At 38.0% G+C, this 15,992-nt stretch overlaps 8 protein-coding genes and 1 non-coding gene across 9 annotated transcripts; 4 read left to right on the top strand and 5 right to left on the bottom strand.

Annotated features, from left to right (window-relative positions):
- Positions 1 to 38: 38 nt before the first annotated feature.
- On the top strand, positions 39 to 515 carry C5L36_0B02900 (uncharacterized protein; the record flags this gene model as incomplete). Its single annotated transcript, XM_029464651.1, has 1 exon — positions 39 to 515. One exon carries the CDS (start codon positions 39 to 41, stop codon positions 513 to 515), a length of 477 nt encoding a protein of 158 aa, XP_029320510.1.
- A 463-nt stretch (positions 516 to 978) lies between these two features.
- C5L36_0B02890 (uncharacterized protein) lies at positions 979 to 2,094 on the top strand (the record flags this gene model as incomplete). The annotated part of the gene is made up of 1 exon (XM_029464650.1): positions 979 to 2,094. One exon carries the CDS (start codon positions 979 to 981, stop codon positions 2,092 to 2,094), a length of 1,116 nt encoding a protein of 371 aa, XP_029320509.1.
- A 321-nt stretch (positions 2,095 to 2,415) lies between these two features.
- Positions 2,416 to 4,689, bottom strand: C5L36_0B02880 (uncharacterized protein; the record flags this gene model as incomplete). Its single annotated transcript, XM_029464649.1, has 1 exon — positions 2,416 to 4,689. One exon carries the CDS (start codon positions 4,687 to 4,689, stop codon positions 2,416 to 2,418), a length of 2,274 nt encoding a protein of 757 aa, XP_029320508.1.
- A 1,864-nt stretch (positions 4,690 to 6,553) lies between these two features.
- Positions 6,554 to 8,827, top strand: C5L36_0B02870 (uncharacterized protein; the record flags this gene model as incomplete). Its single annotated transcript, XM_029464648.1, has 1 exon — positions 6,554 to 8,827. One exon carries the CDS (start codon positions 6,554 to 6,556, stop codon positions 8,825 to 8,827), a length of 2,274 nt encoding a protein of 757 aa, XP_029320507.1.
- A 551-nt stretch (positions 8,828 to 9,378) lies between these two features.
- C5L36_0B02865 (uncharacterized protein) lies at positions 9,379 to 10,314 on the top strand (the record flags this gene model as incomplete). The annotated part of the gene is made up of 1 exon (XM_029464647.1): positions 9,379 to 10,314. The coding sequence occupies one exon, from the start codon at positions 9,379 to 9,381 to the stop codon at positions 10,312 to 10,314; it is 936 nt and encodes a 311-aa protein (XP_029320506.1).
- A 315-nt stretch (positions 10,315 to 10,629) lies between these two features.
- On the bottom strand, positions 10,630 to 11,097 carry C5L36_0B02860 (uncharacterized protein; the record flags this gene model as incomplete). Its single annotated transcript, XM_029464646.1, has 1 exon — positions 10,630 to 11,097. One exon carries the CDS (start codon positions 11,095 to 11,097, stop codon positions 10,630 to 10,632), a length of 468 nt encoding a protein of 155 aa, XP_029320505.1.
- A 284-nt stretch (positions 11,098 to 11,381) lies between these two features.
- On the bottom strand, positions 11,382 to 12,575 carry C5L36_0B02850 (uncharacterized protein; the record flags this gene model as incomplete). Its single annotated transcript, XM_029464645.1, has 1 exon — positions 11,382 to 12,575. One exon carries the CDS (start codon positions 12,573 to 12,575, stop codon positions 11,382 to 11,384), a length of 1,194 nt encoding a protein of 397 aa, XP_029320504.1.
- A 557-nt stretch (positions 12,576 to 13,132) lies between these two features.
- C5L36_0B02840 (uncharacterized protein) lies at positions 13,133 to 14,422 on the bottom strand (the record flags this gene model as incomplete). The annotated part of the gene is made up of 1 exon (XM_029464644.1): positions 13,133 to 14,422. One exon carries the CDS (start codon positions 14,420 to 14,422, stop codon positions 13,133 to 13,135), a length of 1,290 nt encoding a protein of 429 aa, XP_029320503.1.
- Positions 14,423 to 15,764: 1,342 nt separating this feature from the next.
- Positions 15,765 to 15,836, bottom strand: C5L36_0Btrna3P. Its single transcript has one exon. It is a non-coding gene; the product is annotated as a tRNA-Pro (tRNA).
- Between the last annotated feature and the right edge of the window lie 156 nt (positions 15,837 to 15,992).

The following is a 15,992-nucleotide window of genomic DNA, read 5'->3' as shown; positions in this document are numbered from 1 at the left end:
TGGGAGTAGGCATTACAATATACTAGAAGAGTGAAGAAATGTCGTTAAGTAAGGGGGTCAGACAAGTGAAGAGCGAGCTATTGGACGACCAAAAGCAAGAGATCAGAGAGGCATTCCAATTGTTTGATATGAACAACGATGGGTTTTTAGACTACCACGAGTTGAAAGTTGCGCTTCGGGCATTAGGATTTGAAGTTACCAAGAAGGAGGTTTTGGACATAATTGACGAGTATGACACCAGTGGGAAGCGGGTGATCAGCTATGCCGACTTTTACAGACATGTCGCTGGGGCCATGCTTGAGCGGGATCCTATAGTAGAGATAAAAAGGGCGTTTTCTCTCTTCGACGACGACCATACTGGCAAGATATCCATAAAGAACCTACGGCGGGTTGCCAAAGAACTAGGAGAAACCATGAGTGACGACGAGTTGGCAGCCATGATTGACGAGTTCGATCTCGATGGAGACGGCGAGATCTCTCTTGAAGAGTTTATCAATATCTGTATGGAGCAGTAGACACGACTGTCTGCGGTATGGGTGTACACATAGATAGATAGATAGATAGATAGATAAGTAGTATTAAAAACGGAAGGTTTATAAAGCCAATAGCCAGAGCACCTACAGGTGACTCCTCTAAACAAGGTAAACCACTATCGTGGCACGTGACATGTGTGGCGTATTGCCACGTGATTGCATTCTGCTGCGCCACCTCCACCTCTTTCCTTTGACGCCCTTTTAACAACCCACTTTTCTCAGTGCGAAGAGTATCTGGGAACCCCGCCAGGTGCCAATGGGGCGAGAAATCAATCCCGTATTTTCAATGGGAACGGGCTAATGCAGACCGGGAAAGTATGGTTATCACGAAGAGGATTTAGATCTCCTCTATTTCTAGGCTGTCTTTAAGGATATCAAGTCTGTCTTTTCCTCTTGGATACCCATCACACTCATAGACGCAGTTCCATTCAACATACATATAGTCATGTTTGCTTCTACTAACAGATTGTCCATCGTCAAGAACCTTATTTCAAAAAGAGGAATTCATAATGCAACCACTGCAAAACATGAATTGACTCGTATTGAAAACGGTGTCCAAGTTATGACTGTCAGAGATGCGCTTAATCTGGCCATGCAGGAAGAGTTGGATAGAGACCCTGATGTTTTCCTCATGGGTGAAGAAGTTGCCCAATATAACGGTGCTTATAAAGTGTCAAGGGGCTTGTTGGACAAGTTTGGCCCAAAGAGAGTCATTGATACACCAATCACTGAGATGGGATTCACCGGTTTATGTGTAGGTGCTGCCTTCTCCGGTTTAAAGCCAATCTGTGAATTCATGACTTTCAACTTTGCAATGCAATCCATTGATCAGATTATTAACTCCGCTGCTAAAACTTACTACATGTCAGGTGGTAAAATGCCTGTTAATATCACCTTCCGTGGTCCAAATGGTGCGGCAGCAGGTGTTGCAGCTCAACACTCCCAAGACTATGCGCCTTGGTATTCTGCAATTCCAGGTCTGAAGGTTGTCTCCCCATTCTCTTCTGCAGATGCTAAAGGTCTGTTGAAGGCGGCAATTAGAGACCCAAATCCTGTTATTGTTTTAGAAAATGAACTTCTATATGGTGAATCCTTCCCCGTTAATGATGAAATCTTATCCCCAGATTACGTCTTACCAATTGGTAAGGCAAAAATTGAAAAGGAAGGTAAGGACGTAACTGTTATCTCCCATTCAAGAAACTTGATTTTCTGTCTTGAAGCCGCAAAAGTAATGAAGGAAAAATATGGCGTTGATGCAGAGGTCATCAATCTCAGATCTATCAAACCTTTGGATGTAGACACTATCGTTGCCTCCATTAAAAAGACCAACCACGCTATAACCGTCGAAGCAGGTTTCCCTCAATGTGGTGTCGGTTCCGAAATTTGTGCTCAAGTTATGGAATCCGAAGCTTTTGACTATTTGGATGCCCCAATGGAAAGAGTCACCGGTTGTGAAGTTCCAACTCCTTACGCTAAAGAGTTGGAAGATTTCGCCTTCCCAGATACTCCAACTGTTGTTAGAGGTATGGAGAAAGTCTTATCTTTAGGCGAATGGGCTTAGTTTATTAGATATCTATAATTATAACTATTGTACAATTCACTTGTCTGACATACAAATTGACAACACACAAAATTCATTTCTATTTATTTAATCAAAATATAAATTTTTCGTAAGTATAACCAGAGAAAAAGAATACAAAAAATGGCAAATAAAAGATCCGGAATTAGTAGAAAGAGAACTATCTTTTACGTAAATTAGAAACAAGAGATAATCCGACTCTATGTATATAACATGTGAAGTCTTTACCTGTATTAGTTTTTTTTTTTGTACCTTTATTTCTGTTTCCTATCTTGTGGATTAATATTCTCTCTTGTGCTTCATCTAGTTTAGTTTTTTCATTTTGTTAACTCTATCATGGACTCTGGATAAACTCATCTTAACATCTTCACTTTGAAAGTTCTCAACGGCAAAATACTCTGGCGCATATTCAACTAGCCATTCGGGCCTGACACTTGTGACAGTTCTGATATAGTTCTTGCTTGTTAAAACAAACTCATTGTATATAACCCATTCGTCTTGTTGGGCCAATACTGTACTTGGGTGTAGTAAAACGTCTTGGCTATCCTTGACTGTGATGTATCCCTTACCTGTGCTCTTCTTCTTTGCCACTTGCATGAAAAATCCATTGGCTAATGCTTTACGAATATTATCGTAGTATGAAAGATCTTCGTAGTCACCTTCTATTAGTTCAATATCGTAATTTTCCATCATGCGCCTTAGTTGTTTACGAACACTTTGGGCAGACTTCAAGGATCTATAGTTTAGGAAGTTTTGAATACACCATTTTCTTTGACCAATTTCGTAAGCTTCGTTACTTTCGAAGGAATGGTAGACATTCAGTAGGGTCAAGTGGTCGCCATCTTGGTGTGCAAACAGTTTCTTACATTCATCGGCAGCCCTTTTGGCACCTTCTCCGGAAGGTCTGATAAAGACATTTGGCACAGATAACATCGAAACAATTGTCAAGATCTCTTCACTGCATTTAAAAGCTGGAGAACCAATCAATAGAACCGCTAGCATTGGATCCAATGGGAAAACAGAGGCTAATCTTCCGAGTGCCGTTAGCTGGCCCTCGTCGTCGATACAGGTCAGATAATTCAATTCTTCTAATGCTCTCATCATTGTCTCTGGTGCAGGAGGGTCCATGAAATCAAAGTGCACTAAGTCATCAACACCCAACTTCTTCAATTCCAAGACTGTATTTGCCAAGTTTGACCTTAACACTTCTGGATAGGATTGTTCAATCAGCTCTTTCTCAAATGCCTCCTCTGTATATAATCTGAAACATTTACCAGGTCTGGTACGACCAGCTCTACCAGCTCTTTGTTGTGCTGATGCCTTGGAGATTGGAGAGACAAGTAATGATTCGACTCTGATACGTGGATTATAAACTTTCTGCTTGGAAAACCCAGGGTCAACAACATAAACAATACCGTCAATGGTTAACGAAGTTTCGGCAATATTTGTAGAAACAATTACCTTCCTACCAGGTCTTCCATTTTTATTGAACGCCTTCGGTGCAGGTTCAAAGATCTTTTGCTGCTGATGTGGTGGCAAGGAACCATATAATGGATAGACTTTCAAGGGTCCACAGCCTTCATCTCTAACTAGTTGATCACCTTCCATTGATAGCTTCCGAACTGCATCCTCAATTTCTTCCTCACCTGTCAAGAAGACCAAAATATCACCTTCGTCTTCAGTTGCATGGATTTGGAGAACGGTTCTGATGGCAGCATCAAGATAATCTCTTTGGAAATCTCTAGTGTAGTAGATTTCAACAGGATAAGTTCTACCAGGTACTGCCAATAGGGGGGCTTCATTAAAATAATCTTGAAATTTTTCCGCATCTAAAGTTGCAGACATGATGATAATCTTCAAATCTTTCCTACGTTCACTAAGTTGTTTCAATAACCCCATTAAAATATCAGTTGCTAAGGTTCTCTCGTGGGCTTCATCTAATATGATACATGAGTAACCATCCAAGTTGTGATCTTCCATTGCCTCTCTGAGCAACATACCATCGGTCATATATTTCAAGATTGTCTTATTGGACGTCATGTTCTCAAAACGAATATTATAACCAACTTCCTCACCTAATTTAACATCCATTTCATCTGCAACTCTTGCAGCAACAGACATTGCAGCAACACGTCGAGGTTGCGTACATGCGACTTGTTTACCAATCAAATGGGGCATATCATCATATAGTACGAATTGAGGAACTTGGGTGGTTTTACCTGAACCAGTTTCACCAACCAAAACCATGATCTGGGTGGAATGGAACATTTCAAGAAACTCCTTTCTCTGTTGATGAATCGGTAGCTCCTGTCTAACTTTCAAGATATCAAAATATTTCTGGGAAAATTGACCACCTGTGAAGGGGTTCTCAGTACCTGTCTGTAATTGGGAGATATATTCCGTCGTTGTCTTGTGACGTTTCTCCAGGTTGAATTCACCACCATCATGAAAGTCCAGTTTCGCATTCTCTCTTGGATGCGGATGTGCCTTCAACTCAGCCTCGGCATGTTCTGCTTCCAGTTCGGAAATAGAACTTTTAGATATCTTGGATTTCTTTGTTGGTCTGCTATCGGACATTTGCTTGTTTGTTAAAATATGTTGGCGGCTAAAGAAAAAGATCCAGAATCTCGACTTTCCAACGTATCTCTCGACTTTGAACTTGTTAGATTTAGTTTGTGTAAGAAAACAATAACCTAATGAAAAGGATGCTGGAGGGAATGGAGGGCCAGGTAGTGATACGTCGTATGAAAAAAAAACGATAGTTTAGAGAAGACCTTTGTGAACTGGCTATAGAGTTTAATCTCTTGCTGAAATTTTTTGTTTTTTTTTTTTTTTTTTTCCTCTTCTACTTTCCTATTTCCATTAACCACACTTTATTTTACCCTCACCCCGTTTAACTTGGTTTGGTTTGGCCTCAATGAAATCTTCAGTTTATTCAAAACTACCATGTCGCGGAAATTTCCCCCTTTTCGAGAAAAAATAAAAAAAAAAAATAAATAAAAAAATAAAAAAAAAAAGAAAAAGGAAAAATACTCAAATAAACATCGACAAACCAAATTATAAAGCCGTTGCCCTTTTCCATCTACTTCACGGCTCAGTTTTGTGGCAATATCCCCCCAACTATAATTTAACTTTGCCCCAACCCTATTTGGTCTTTATTATTAACCCAATCTCACTTTTACCTGAGCAGTTCCAACTTTATTCTCGTTATTGTCAATGAGAAACAGGAGTTATCATTTGTAGCAGACGGCATTTCCAATGGAGTACACTCACTAATCACAACTCCGACATTACTATGAAAATCATATACAAAAATGGGCAGCACTCTCGGGAAAGTAAGAGGTAGAGAGGGTGTGTATTGAGCACGCCATTGTCACTATAATATGGCCTCTCTACATTTGCGCAACAATTACACATGGTATGATATCCCCCTACCATTTTCTGTTTTATCCTGTCTCTTGTGTTCCATTGCCTTCTCCTCTGTAAAATGTCTTTTCCAACAACTACTGTCGATTAGGTGCATACTCTCCGTTTGTCTCTGTCCAGCTAATAATGGACAGTAGGACAATACATTGATATATGGAAGATTCTGGTATCCATTAGAACAGTTGAAAACAATAGACATTAAATGGAACGTTGGCCAAGCATGAAAAAAATAGAGTAAGGATTCGCGCTTATTATGTACCATCGGATAGGAAAACATGCCCAATTTCGGGTTTCCCGCTCACTCTCTGTTAGTGATTGTCAGAGTTTTACCAATGCATGAATCAACCTCAATGAGAATGGATACACCATGAGGTTTAGCAGATTTTCTCTCCCACTTTTGTACAACTCATCAAGTTTGATCTCTTTACTCATTTCCTTTGCACACTAGGGTCTTTATAATTGTCTGCTCATACGTCTACACCCACTTTTATCTCCACGCCCTCGCCTACGTTGCCTTGTTGTCAATACACCACATTCCCCGCAAGTACACATCATCTGATTGATTATTTTTTTTTTGGATTGATTGATTGATTAATTAGTTGATTTTTTCTAATTCAAATTTAAAGATCAAATAGTGTAATTTGTGCAATTTCCATCTTCCAAGTTAATCGATGAGTAAAAAAACTGGTTTTCTCTCTTCCTCTAGTTGCAGATAACAATTTTTTTTTCTTTCATCTACACATACTATTGGGAACCACTTGTGGTGTAATCACATAAGTATCAAAATTCAAAATATAAAAAATAAAAAGTAAAAAAAATAAAGCAAAATAAAATAAAACCAATAAATAAAGCAGAAAATAACGGATAACAAATATAACAGAGATAACAAATATAAAATAGTGCAAATATAGTAACCAATACTATAGATACAACAAGTACAACTAGCACATTGGACACAACAACTAGTCAAGAAACACAAGTAGAAAAATATAGTGAAGGGAAAAAAAAAACTAAAATGTCAAGCGATCCCAACCAACCAAGTGGTGCTTTCCCCATTGAAAATTCAGATACGTCAGCAACAGCGTCATCTTGCGAAAATATTGCAACTAACCCGGAACTTTCACCTCAGAACCCCAAGCAAAAGAGAAAGTACAATTTCCAAAGAGCTTCGGTGGCTTGCGAACAATGTCGTAAGGCGAAAACAAGGTGCAACTATATCAATAACGGTGCAAGCTGTTTCAGATGTGAAAATCTCTCTTTGAAATGTTCTCTAATCGATACGAATCTGGAACCAACCTTATCAACTTTCCAGAAATCAACTACTATTATATCCAGAGATTCCAGTGAATCAAGTAGTAGAAACAAAAGAAGAAGGAGAACCGGATCTGAAAATGATTCGTCTGATCCAAAGCTGAATTCCGAACATTCACATGGTCTTTTGAACCATAACAACTCCCCTTCTCATTTTGTAGCCGATCAACACCAGGCTATGTTGTCTATAATCAATGAGAAAATTGATTCTCTTGGTGAGGCAATTAAAGAGTTGTCAAATGAAAAAAATTTCCTTGCTCAACAATATCAGCATCAACATCCACATCCACATCAACACCAACATCAACATCAACACCAATTCCAACTACAAAAGCAAATTCAACAACAACCAATCAGAACCGACCAGCCCCAATCCAAATTACCCCTCCTTAGATCACAACAGTCGTTCCCTTCAGCTCCCTTGACTCCGATTTTCCCCACGAGCTTTATTCCAAGTAATGTTCCGTCCATCTCGAGTATTAACTTCAATGCCCCCTTGGCTAGACCTTACTTGTACCCTTCGAACAAGTTGTTACCAAGCAACAATAATTCAAACACCAACAATAATGTCAACGGCACTGTTAGCACCCCGGCGTTAAACAACCAATTCAAGTCAACCACCCATGAAAATGACGAGTTCTTTTTTTTGAATGCTCCTTACATTGATCTGTTAACATTGTCTCAAAGTACAGGTTTACCGTTTTCAAAAGAAATAGGGTTTGACATTACCAAAGATCTGGTGTTGGTTTCCATTCAAGAACGTTATGATTTAATCAAAAGAGAGTTGTTGGATTATAATACATGCTATAGGTTGATCGAAGTCGCTCTAGTTCATTATGGTAAATGGATCACCTACTATGAAGTGGACTATAAAGCTTGGTTTGACAGAGTCAGGTCACAATCACCTCTGTTATTCTGCACTCTAGTCTTATTTGGTTTGAGACACCAACAAATTGAAAATGTCAATAACAATTTGGAACTTGATATTTTACAAAGTATCCATCAGTTATTATCCCTAAGTATTTATGAAGTTCCACAGTCGAAGGAGTTCTTACAAGCCGTTATTTTACTTACACACTTTGCACCCTCATTATCCTATAAACATATTTATTTTGATAGTTGGTGGGTATCATCCTATGGGTTGATCCATTTCATGACTAGAGAAATGACGATGAACTTATTGGTTAAAAGTATTAAGTCACCAGAAAAAATTCATCAATATAGAATTTGGAATCATTTAACCATATCCCATATTATCAACTGTATCCTATCTGGTAGACCTTGTGTTATTGATGAAATAAGATTGGACCAATGTAGGGATATTTTGGATCTACCAGAGGCAAATGCATTTGATGCTGTGATTGTTGGAGAGTTGTGTATAACCTTGTCACTGTACAATTCCTTACAATTTCCAGAAGATATAGAGACTTCGTTGAAAGATTTAAGTACTGTTTATTCTGATTGGAAATATCTAACTCAGACTGTCAGTTTGGGTTCTGTTATTACGGGGTATTATTATTTTGCCAAATTGATGATCTTGAGGAGATATATTTTAAAGAATTTGAATCTAAAAGGTCAAGAACAATTTTCTAAATATTGTAGAGATTTTTTCAATTGTGCACTTGAATTCTCAACTCTCATCTCAACTGGATTTCAGATGTTAGATATTAGTGATTTATTAAGGCAATGTTGTTTCTTGAACTACTCTATGCTTCTACAATTTAAGCAATTGAATTTGTTTAACGAATCAAATGATGATTACTTGATATTACAAACAGTTGAAAACTTCTCAAAAGTCCTTCAAATGGCTAAAACTAAAGCACGCTGTTACAACGGATATTATGATCATTATGGAGAGTTTTTGACAAGGTTGAAGAATATTACTTTTTCGCAACCCCCTCAAAAAGGTACTCAATATTCACAACATCCACCTCCGTCATCAAAACCTAGAGAACCATCGAGTTCGGAGCAACAATAATTGGCACCTTTGCCACTTTTCCATTCATTTCAGAAAACAATCAATTACTGTGCTCATGTTCTTTTTTTTTTCTTTCTTTCTTTTTCTTAGAATTGCAACTAAAATACGATGTCCTTTTAATTTCATGTATATATTTAGTTTTTCAAGTTTTTCCTGTTTTTTTATTTAATATACTGGTTTTGCTGATTAGCAAATAATTAACCATACTTCTATTTATATGCCATCAGAAAATTAAACTCGCTTATTATCACGACTCTATAGTGAAGGCAGAAAACCCATAGGAAGCACATGGATTCCAAGTGTCGTACAATTTCTTTTTCAAACTAGGAAAGTTTCCTATTAGAGGTAAGTCAGGCGCATTTTCTGTTAGTAGCAGAATATCCCAAGGCATAATCAAATTACTTGACCTATCTCCAAAAAAGTATAAATATGGGAATTCGTTCCACAGTAGAAACATAGCAATATGTATCGTATAGCATTTTAGTTCTTTTTTCTACCAGTGCATAAGTTAGCTACACAAAATAATACACTCGTTTGCAACCACGTTCACTATGAGATTCAATTCTATTTTACTTTCAGCTATTATATCTTCCACCTCTTTAGCCATTGCTGAAGAAACTGTCAAGTATAACACCGACATCATTTCTACCATCAACACCTACTGGCATAGATCCACTGGAAGTCATGTCGAGTCTACAGTTCCTGCTGAGTCAACCACATCTGATTGTGAGGAATCAACAAAAACTACCTACGTTCACCCAACTTTTACTTCTTCTGAACATACCACCATTACACACACTACAACTGATGAAGATGACTGTAACGAGTCCACCAAAACCACTTTTGTTCCCCCAAACACAGAGAGCGATACAACAACCACAACATACACAACTTTGACTGAGCCTTACGAAATTGAAGCCACCGTCACTCCAGCAAAACCTTATGTGAACGAAACCACCATAATCTCACCAAAGTTTTACAAAAATGAAACTACCCCAACTTTGCCACCAATTCCAAGAACCACGGGCCCAGGTGCCACAACCATTATCCCAATTCTACCACACAGAAACAGTACGGTCCCAAATATCCCCGAAGATACAACCGTCACTTCTGCTCTTCTAGTTCCTGGTGTAACTACTGCTATTCCTGGTGCTCCCGTTCCTGGTGTAACTACTGTTATTCCTGGTGCTCCCGTTCCTGGTGTAACTACTGTTATTCCTGGTGCTCCCGTTCCTGGTGTAACTACTGTTATTCCTGGTGCTCCCGTTCCTGGTGTAACTACTGTTATTCCTGGTGCTCCCGTTCCTGGTGTAACCACCGCTATTGATTCTCCAAACCTTGCCATAACCACTGCTGCTCCAATTTCTTCTGTCTCAATAACACCATCACCACAGGTCGAATTTTCAACTTTTGCAGGTGAAGCCATCAAGCCAAGTGGTTCAGGTGCTATTGTATTACTGGCTGTTGCTGCTTACCTTCTCTTATGAAGATCATCTCGTTCTTTTTGTCCTTTTTTGAATGTATGGTATTGATTGACCATTTAACTCCTCTGAATCGGTTACTTTTTTTCCATTTTGATTACCTTATATAATGCAAATACTAACCTCTTTATAATTGAACTGAATTTATTTTATTTGACTTAATATATCAATTTTTGTTGCTATTTTTTTCTTCAGTGAATTTGAGATTCTATTAGTATATTTTTATGTACAAAGAATACACAAAAGTTAGATAGGTAAAATATAATTATGATGTTATGATATTAGTTTTCCTAAAGTTGATGATAACCCTTTATCCAAGGTTTACTCGACATCGAAAGTTTCACCTTCAACTAATTCAGGAATGTCTTCTTCCTTTTCATTAGCTGCTTGTTTTCTCAAGTTTGCTAATTGTTCTGGGTTTTGTTGGAAAGTTTGAGCTAATTGCTGCAACAATTCCAAGTTTTCAGCACCTAATTGGGTCAAAATACCTGGCAATAATTCGGTAATTTGCTTCTCTTGACCAAAACCAGTAACAGCATAAGTGTTATTTGCAGCGCACGCTTGAACACCAACTCTGTTGAAGTGTAAGACAGAACCGTCATCTCTAAAGAAGTTAGCTTCAGCGACATCAGTTAAAGTGGTTGGGTTGAACTTTGCTAAAGTTGCTTGTAATTTGGAATCGTCGCCTTCAGATGACTTGTTGACCTTCTTTGCGGCAACTCTCTTACCACCAATCTTCTTTGCAGAGGACTTTTGTAACTTTGCTAACTTTTCTGGGTCGATAACCATTGTGAATCTGCTTGTTTCTGTTATGTCAAAGAGCTAGGCCAATTGATCTTGTAAGGTATGTGCCAGGGCGATGAATTTGAAAGTTCCACCAAATTTCAGTAAAAAACTGGACGTTCCCGACAAGCTTGGTGGTGCACGGATTGCTGCCTGGTTTTCCTTTTTTTTTTTTAGCATGATTCACAATGGCACACTAATTCCATTCTTTCATATAGTAAATACAAACACAATACAAGGGTTAGCCAACTAGGTTATATACAAATAAATCTACTTTAATTAACTCCACATCAATTCGGATTTTGCAGCTGTTGCACAAGCTCAAAATTTCCCTCCTCTTGGAGCTTTTCAATGAGACGCTTCCGGTTCCGATTGCATGTAAGTGTTCCAATATGTCTCTTCAGAGCGTCTCGTCTGGCGAACCCTTTACGGCACTGAGGACATATGTTTGGCGGTGTCTTTAAATGTATCTTCTCGTGTCTCTTCAAATCACTTGATCGTTTGAATGATATACCACAATCTTGACACTTATAATTCCTCGGTTCGTTTTCATTAACCTGGGAGGTACTTCTATCATTCTTAGAGCTTGAATTCTTTCGGCTTTGTCTACCTTCAAAATTAAGATCATCAACTTCTTCTCCATAATAGTCTTCTTTCTCTTCACTATTATTTCCCGCATCCTCATCTTCGTAGCCCTTCGTATTTCGGTTGTTTGACACAAAGTGATCGATATATCCCTGGCCTTGAAGATTTTGGTTAGTTTTGAAGATATCCAGTGAAAATTGAGGGAACTCTAAATTGTTGGGAGGATTTCTTAGAGGGTTTTCTGTAAATGGGGGTACTATCAAAGGATTACCTACATTTTGGTGATACGAATCCTGTGGTGAATGAATATGGTATTGCTTTGTATAAATATCAGATCGACCTGGGCTTAAGAGTCCGTTCCCCTCGTTCAAATTGGCACCGCCATTATTAAACCTGTGGCCTAAGATGAAATTATTGTCGGAATGATGATGATCTCCATCTTCACATTGATCAAACTCTTTCTCACTTTCGTTTTCACTCTCATCATTGACTCCTTCGATGCTCCTCAAGTACTGCATAGATATAGGCATCCCCCCATGGGGAGAATTAGAATATTGTAATCTGTTTAGTATATCACGAATGGTAGGATCGACCTTATTTTCATTCATTCGAACAATTTCTTTCGCAGCTTGCAAAAAGGCCACATCTTCTTCTCCCATCATGGGTACACTAGCTGGGTGGTGGTTCAACTGAGAAGCACCATGTTGTGGTTGGTTCAAAATTCGGAATAAATCTTTTTGTGATGGATTTGCACAGGCGACATTGTTTATGCTATTATTTTTATCAATACTAGTAAAACTAGAAATATTCGAGATAGAATTTGAATGTTCATTTATTGCAGGTTCTGATTGATTGTGGTAATTTGTAGAACCACTGGTCCCATAATTCAATTCTTCCATTGAAATTAAGAAACAGTAGTTCTTTTACTTTCCTTTATTGATAGATAACTATTTATTTTTAATCCTATTTAATGTAATAATCCTCGTATATCCTCTGAAATATAAAATACAACAATATTTTCTGTTTTCCCTCTAAAGAATACGGCTTCTTACCCTTGGTAGAAAATGCAATATTAGAAAAAAAAACAGATTCAAATACCTGTTGTGACTAAGAGACGGAGAAATCAACTAATGTGTATAATCACTCCAAATGCCCAGTTTCCATGCTGTGGTATTCTTATACCGAGTTATACATAGCCGGTGTTTTTTGATGCCTCAATTTTGTAATCTTCAACCTAGAACAAGCATAAATGGACTTTTGAGCCCCAGTAATTCTTTGCAAGGGATGGTCTCCGAAAAAGGAAATTTGTGTAAATGTGACCCTGCACGTGACTTGCCGCCACATTTCTCCATGTCTCTCTTTCTCTGGGGCGTTCATAATTTATCGTTTCTTAGTTTCATTTCTTTTAATTCTAGCTAATTATAAAAGTACAAATGCAAAGTATATGAGAGTCGAATCAATTCACAGGCTTATCCAGCATAGATTCTCTAGCTGGACCGGTACCAACCCATTGGATAGGAACATTGAGGTAATCTTCAATGAATTTCAAGTACTTTTTAGCATTTTCTGGGAGGTCTTTGTATGACTTGACTTGAGTAATATCTTCCTCCCAACCAGGTAATGTCTCGTAGACAACTTCGACCTTACCAAGAACTTTCAGACATTCAGGGAAGGACTTAAGAACTTCGCCTTTATATTTATAAGCAGTTGCAACCTTAAGTTCCTTGAAAGAATCTAAAACATCCAATTTTGTGATATTCAGAGAAGTGTAACCATTGATCCAAGTTGAATATTTGAGAACCACTAGATCTAACCAGCCACATCTTCTCTTCCTACCGGTAGTAACACCAAACTCACGGCCGATATCTTGTAATTTCTCACCAACTTCATTTAATTGCTCAGTTGGGAATGGACCTTCTCCGACTCTTGTGGTATAAGCTTTAACAACACCATAAACATTCCTAATGGCTGTTGCCGGGATACCTAAACCTGTTAAAACACCTCCAATACCAGTATTGGAAGAAGTGACATAAGGATAAGTACCAAAATCCAAGTCTAACATTAAAGCGTTGGCACCTTCAACCAAAATTTTCTTTTTCTTTAGTAAAGCATCATGCATAAATTCAACAGAATCAACAACAAATGGCTTGATTTGCTCTTTCAAAACCTTATATCTATTCAGTTCCCCCTCAATGTCGTATTCAAATTCGCCGTATCTTTTAACTCTTGTATTGTACAATCTTCTCAACTTGGTTTCAAATTCTTCCCAAGCACCTTCTTCATCACTAACCAAGTGATGAACTCTAATACCCGATCTTGAAGCTTTTGTTGAGTAGGTTGGACCAATACCCTTACCGGTAGTACCAATGGACTTCTTGTTACCGCTCAATTCAGCTTCCCTAAGCTTATCGACTCTTTGGTGAAAGTCGAAAACTAAGTGTGCTCTTGAAGATAAAAACAATCTGTCTCTGCATTCCAATCCTTGGTCTTCGATCTTCTTTAGTTCATCAAAGAAAGAAGGTAAATGAACGACAACACCCGAACCAACCAAGTTGAGACATTTTTTATTGATCAAACCTGAAGGTAACATATGAAAATCGTATTTGGTTTTACCAATAACAATGGTATGACCTGCATTATTTCCACCCTGGCATCTTGCACAAACTTCAATGTCATCACATAATAAGTCAACCAACTTACCCTTACCTTCGTCACCCCATTGAGAACCTAAAACTACGTCTGCCATTTTCAATGAATTGTTGATATTGACTCTTGAAGAAGATCTATGTTTACTAATGAACGCAATAATTACGTTAAACCAAGAAAAGAAACAGACAACAGAAAAAAGCCAAAAAAAAATAAACTTTAGGCCCACCAACCGATCCACCCAGTTGGGAGAGTCCTCCTTTATATGGTATCACCCCCCTAAAGACAATAGCTATCACCGACGATAGAAGATAGAACAGTCTTTCCGCGGCCCGAGTCAATTTTCAAATATATTAACCCAAATATAAACAATACATCTCACACTGCAACCTTCGGCGTACAGAGGCCCCACTTGCTTGACACAACAAGAAGCTATTCAGTCACTTAGGACGTCATTACTTTTATGCGCTTTGTCTTAGTTTAAACAGAGCATCTTCTTGTTCCTTTATTCTATTTTGTCCTGTCTCTTTCTTACCACAGGCTCTCCTCTATACACATCCTTTGTCTCCTTCTTCCCTCATTAGTGAGATAACAGAATGACTTCTTTAACGAATATTAGAGAAAGCGAAAGTGCAAAATTACCCTAAATAGGAAACTCTGAAAATTGGGCGCGCACAAGAGATAGTTCGTGGAGGCTCGGTAAGAGTAAGCCAAAAAAAAAAAAAAAAAGAAACAGGCTAGTCAAAAGACGGTTATTGTTATATATTCTATTAAAGTTCGGTAACCAGGTACATTAGACAAGATTAAAAGAGAAAGAGAATCCAGGCATAAAATAGTATAATGTAAAGTGATGCAATATGAGGTGGGTTGTTTAGTGTGGTGAAGTGTGATGTGGTGAGGTGTGAGATTATTCGTAGAGAGCCCACTCAATGAAGTGCTTATGACAAGAAAGTCCTATTTGTGAGAGATGAACCTTGCAATATGGACTGGTCCCTTGATGAAAATGTGATAGACCGCCTTGCCTTGGTCCTTCCAATCAGCGGCACTTGGAAACACGTTGGAACAGTTGTACTTAATGCCACTCCATTTGAAGTCGTCTTTCCATTGTTGGCCGTATGATTTGTAGTCGTGTGATTGTTCCATATTAGTTTATCGAGTTTGAAAATCAAGTAATGTGAAAATCCAGTTTAACCAAACCAATTTCAAGATCGTCTGAGATTGATTGATAAATAGAAAACCGGGATAAAGTTGGCTAATAGCGGTATTTAAATTAAAAACAGTGTAGGAAGAAATTAACAAAGCCTCCTTCTTCAGATAAACTTGTTTGACTCAATTAAAACATACATTTGTATCATGCAAATAAAACTAGATAAAATTAAAGGGTCCACGTGGAGAAGTATTAATTTCAACAATAATATTTTGAAAAAATTCAAAAAAAGAAAGGGGTCAACTGGGAATTGAACCCAGGGCCTCTCGCACCCAAAGCGAGAATCATACCACTAGACCATTAACCCGACTTCTGTCTTTTTAAAAGGCCTAGTTTACTATCACTCCAAGGGCACTAAATCTAATATTTGTAAAGTTTTGAAAGAATTAACTGAAGAAAATATCTTAAGACTCAAAAACTTCAAAAGATTTTATTTGTTGTAATTTTTAACATGAACTATTCA

Source organism: Pichia kudriavzevii, chromosome 2 (genome assembly GCF_003054445.1).
Source record: "Pichia kudriavzevii chromosome 2, complete sequence".
Lineage (NCBI taxonomy): Eukaryota > Fungi > Ascomycota > Pichiomycetes > Pichiales > Pichiaceae > Pichia > Pichia kudriavzevii.
This window is presented reverse-complemented; position numbering and strand designations above follow the sequence as displayed.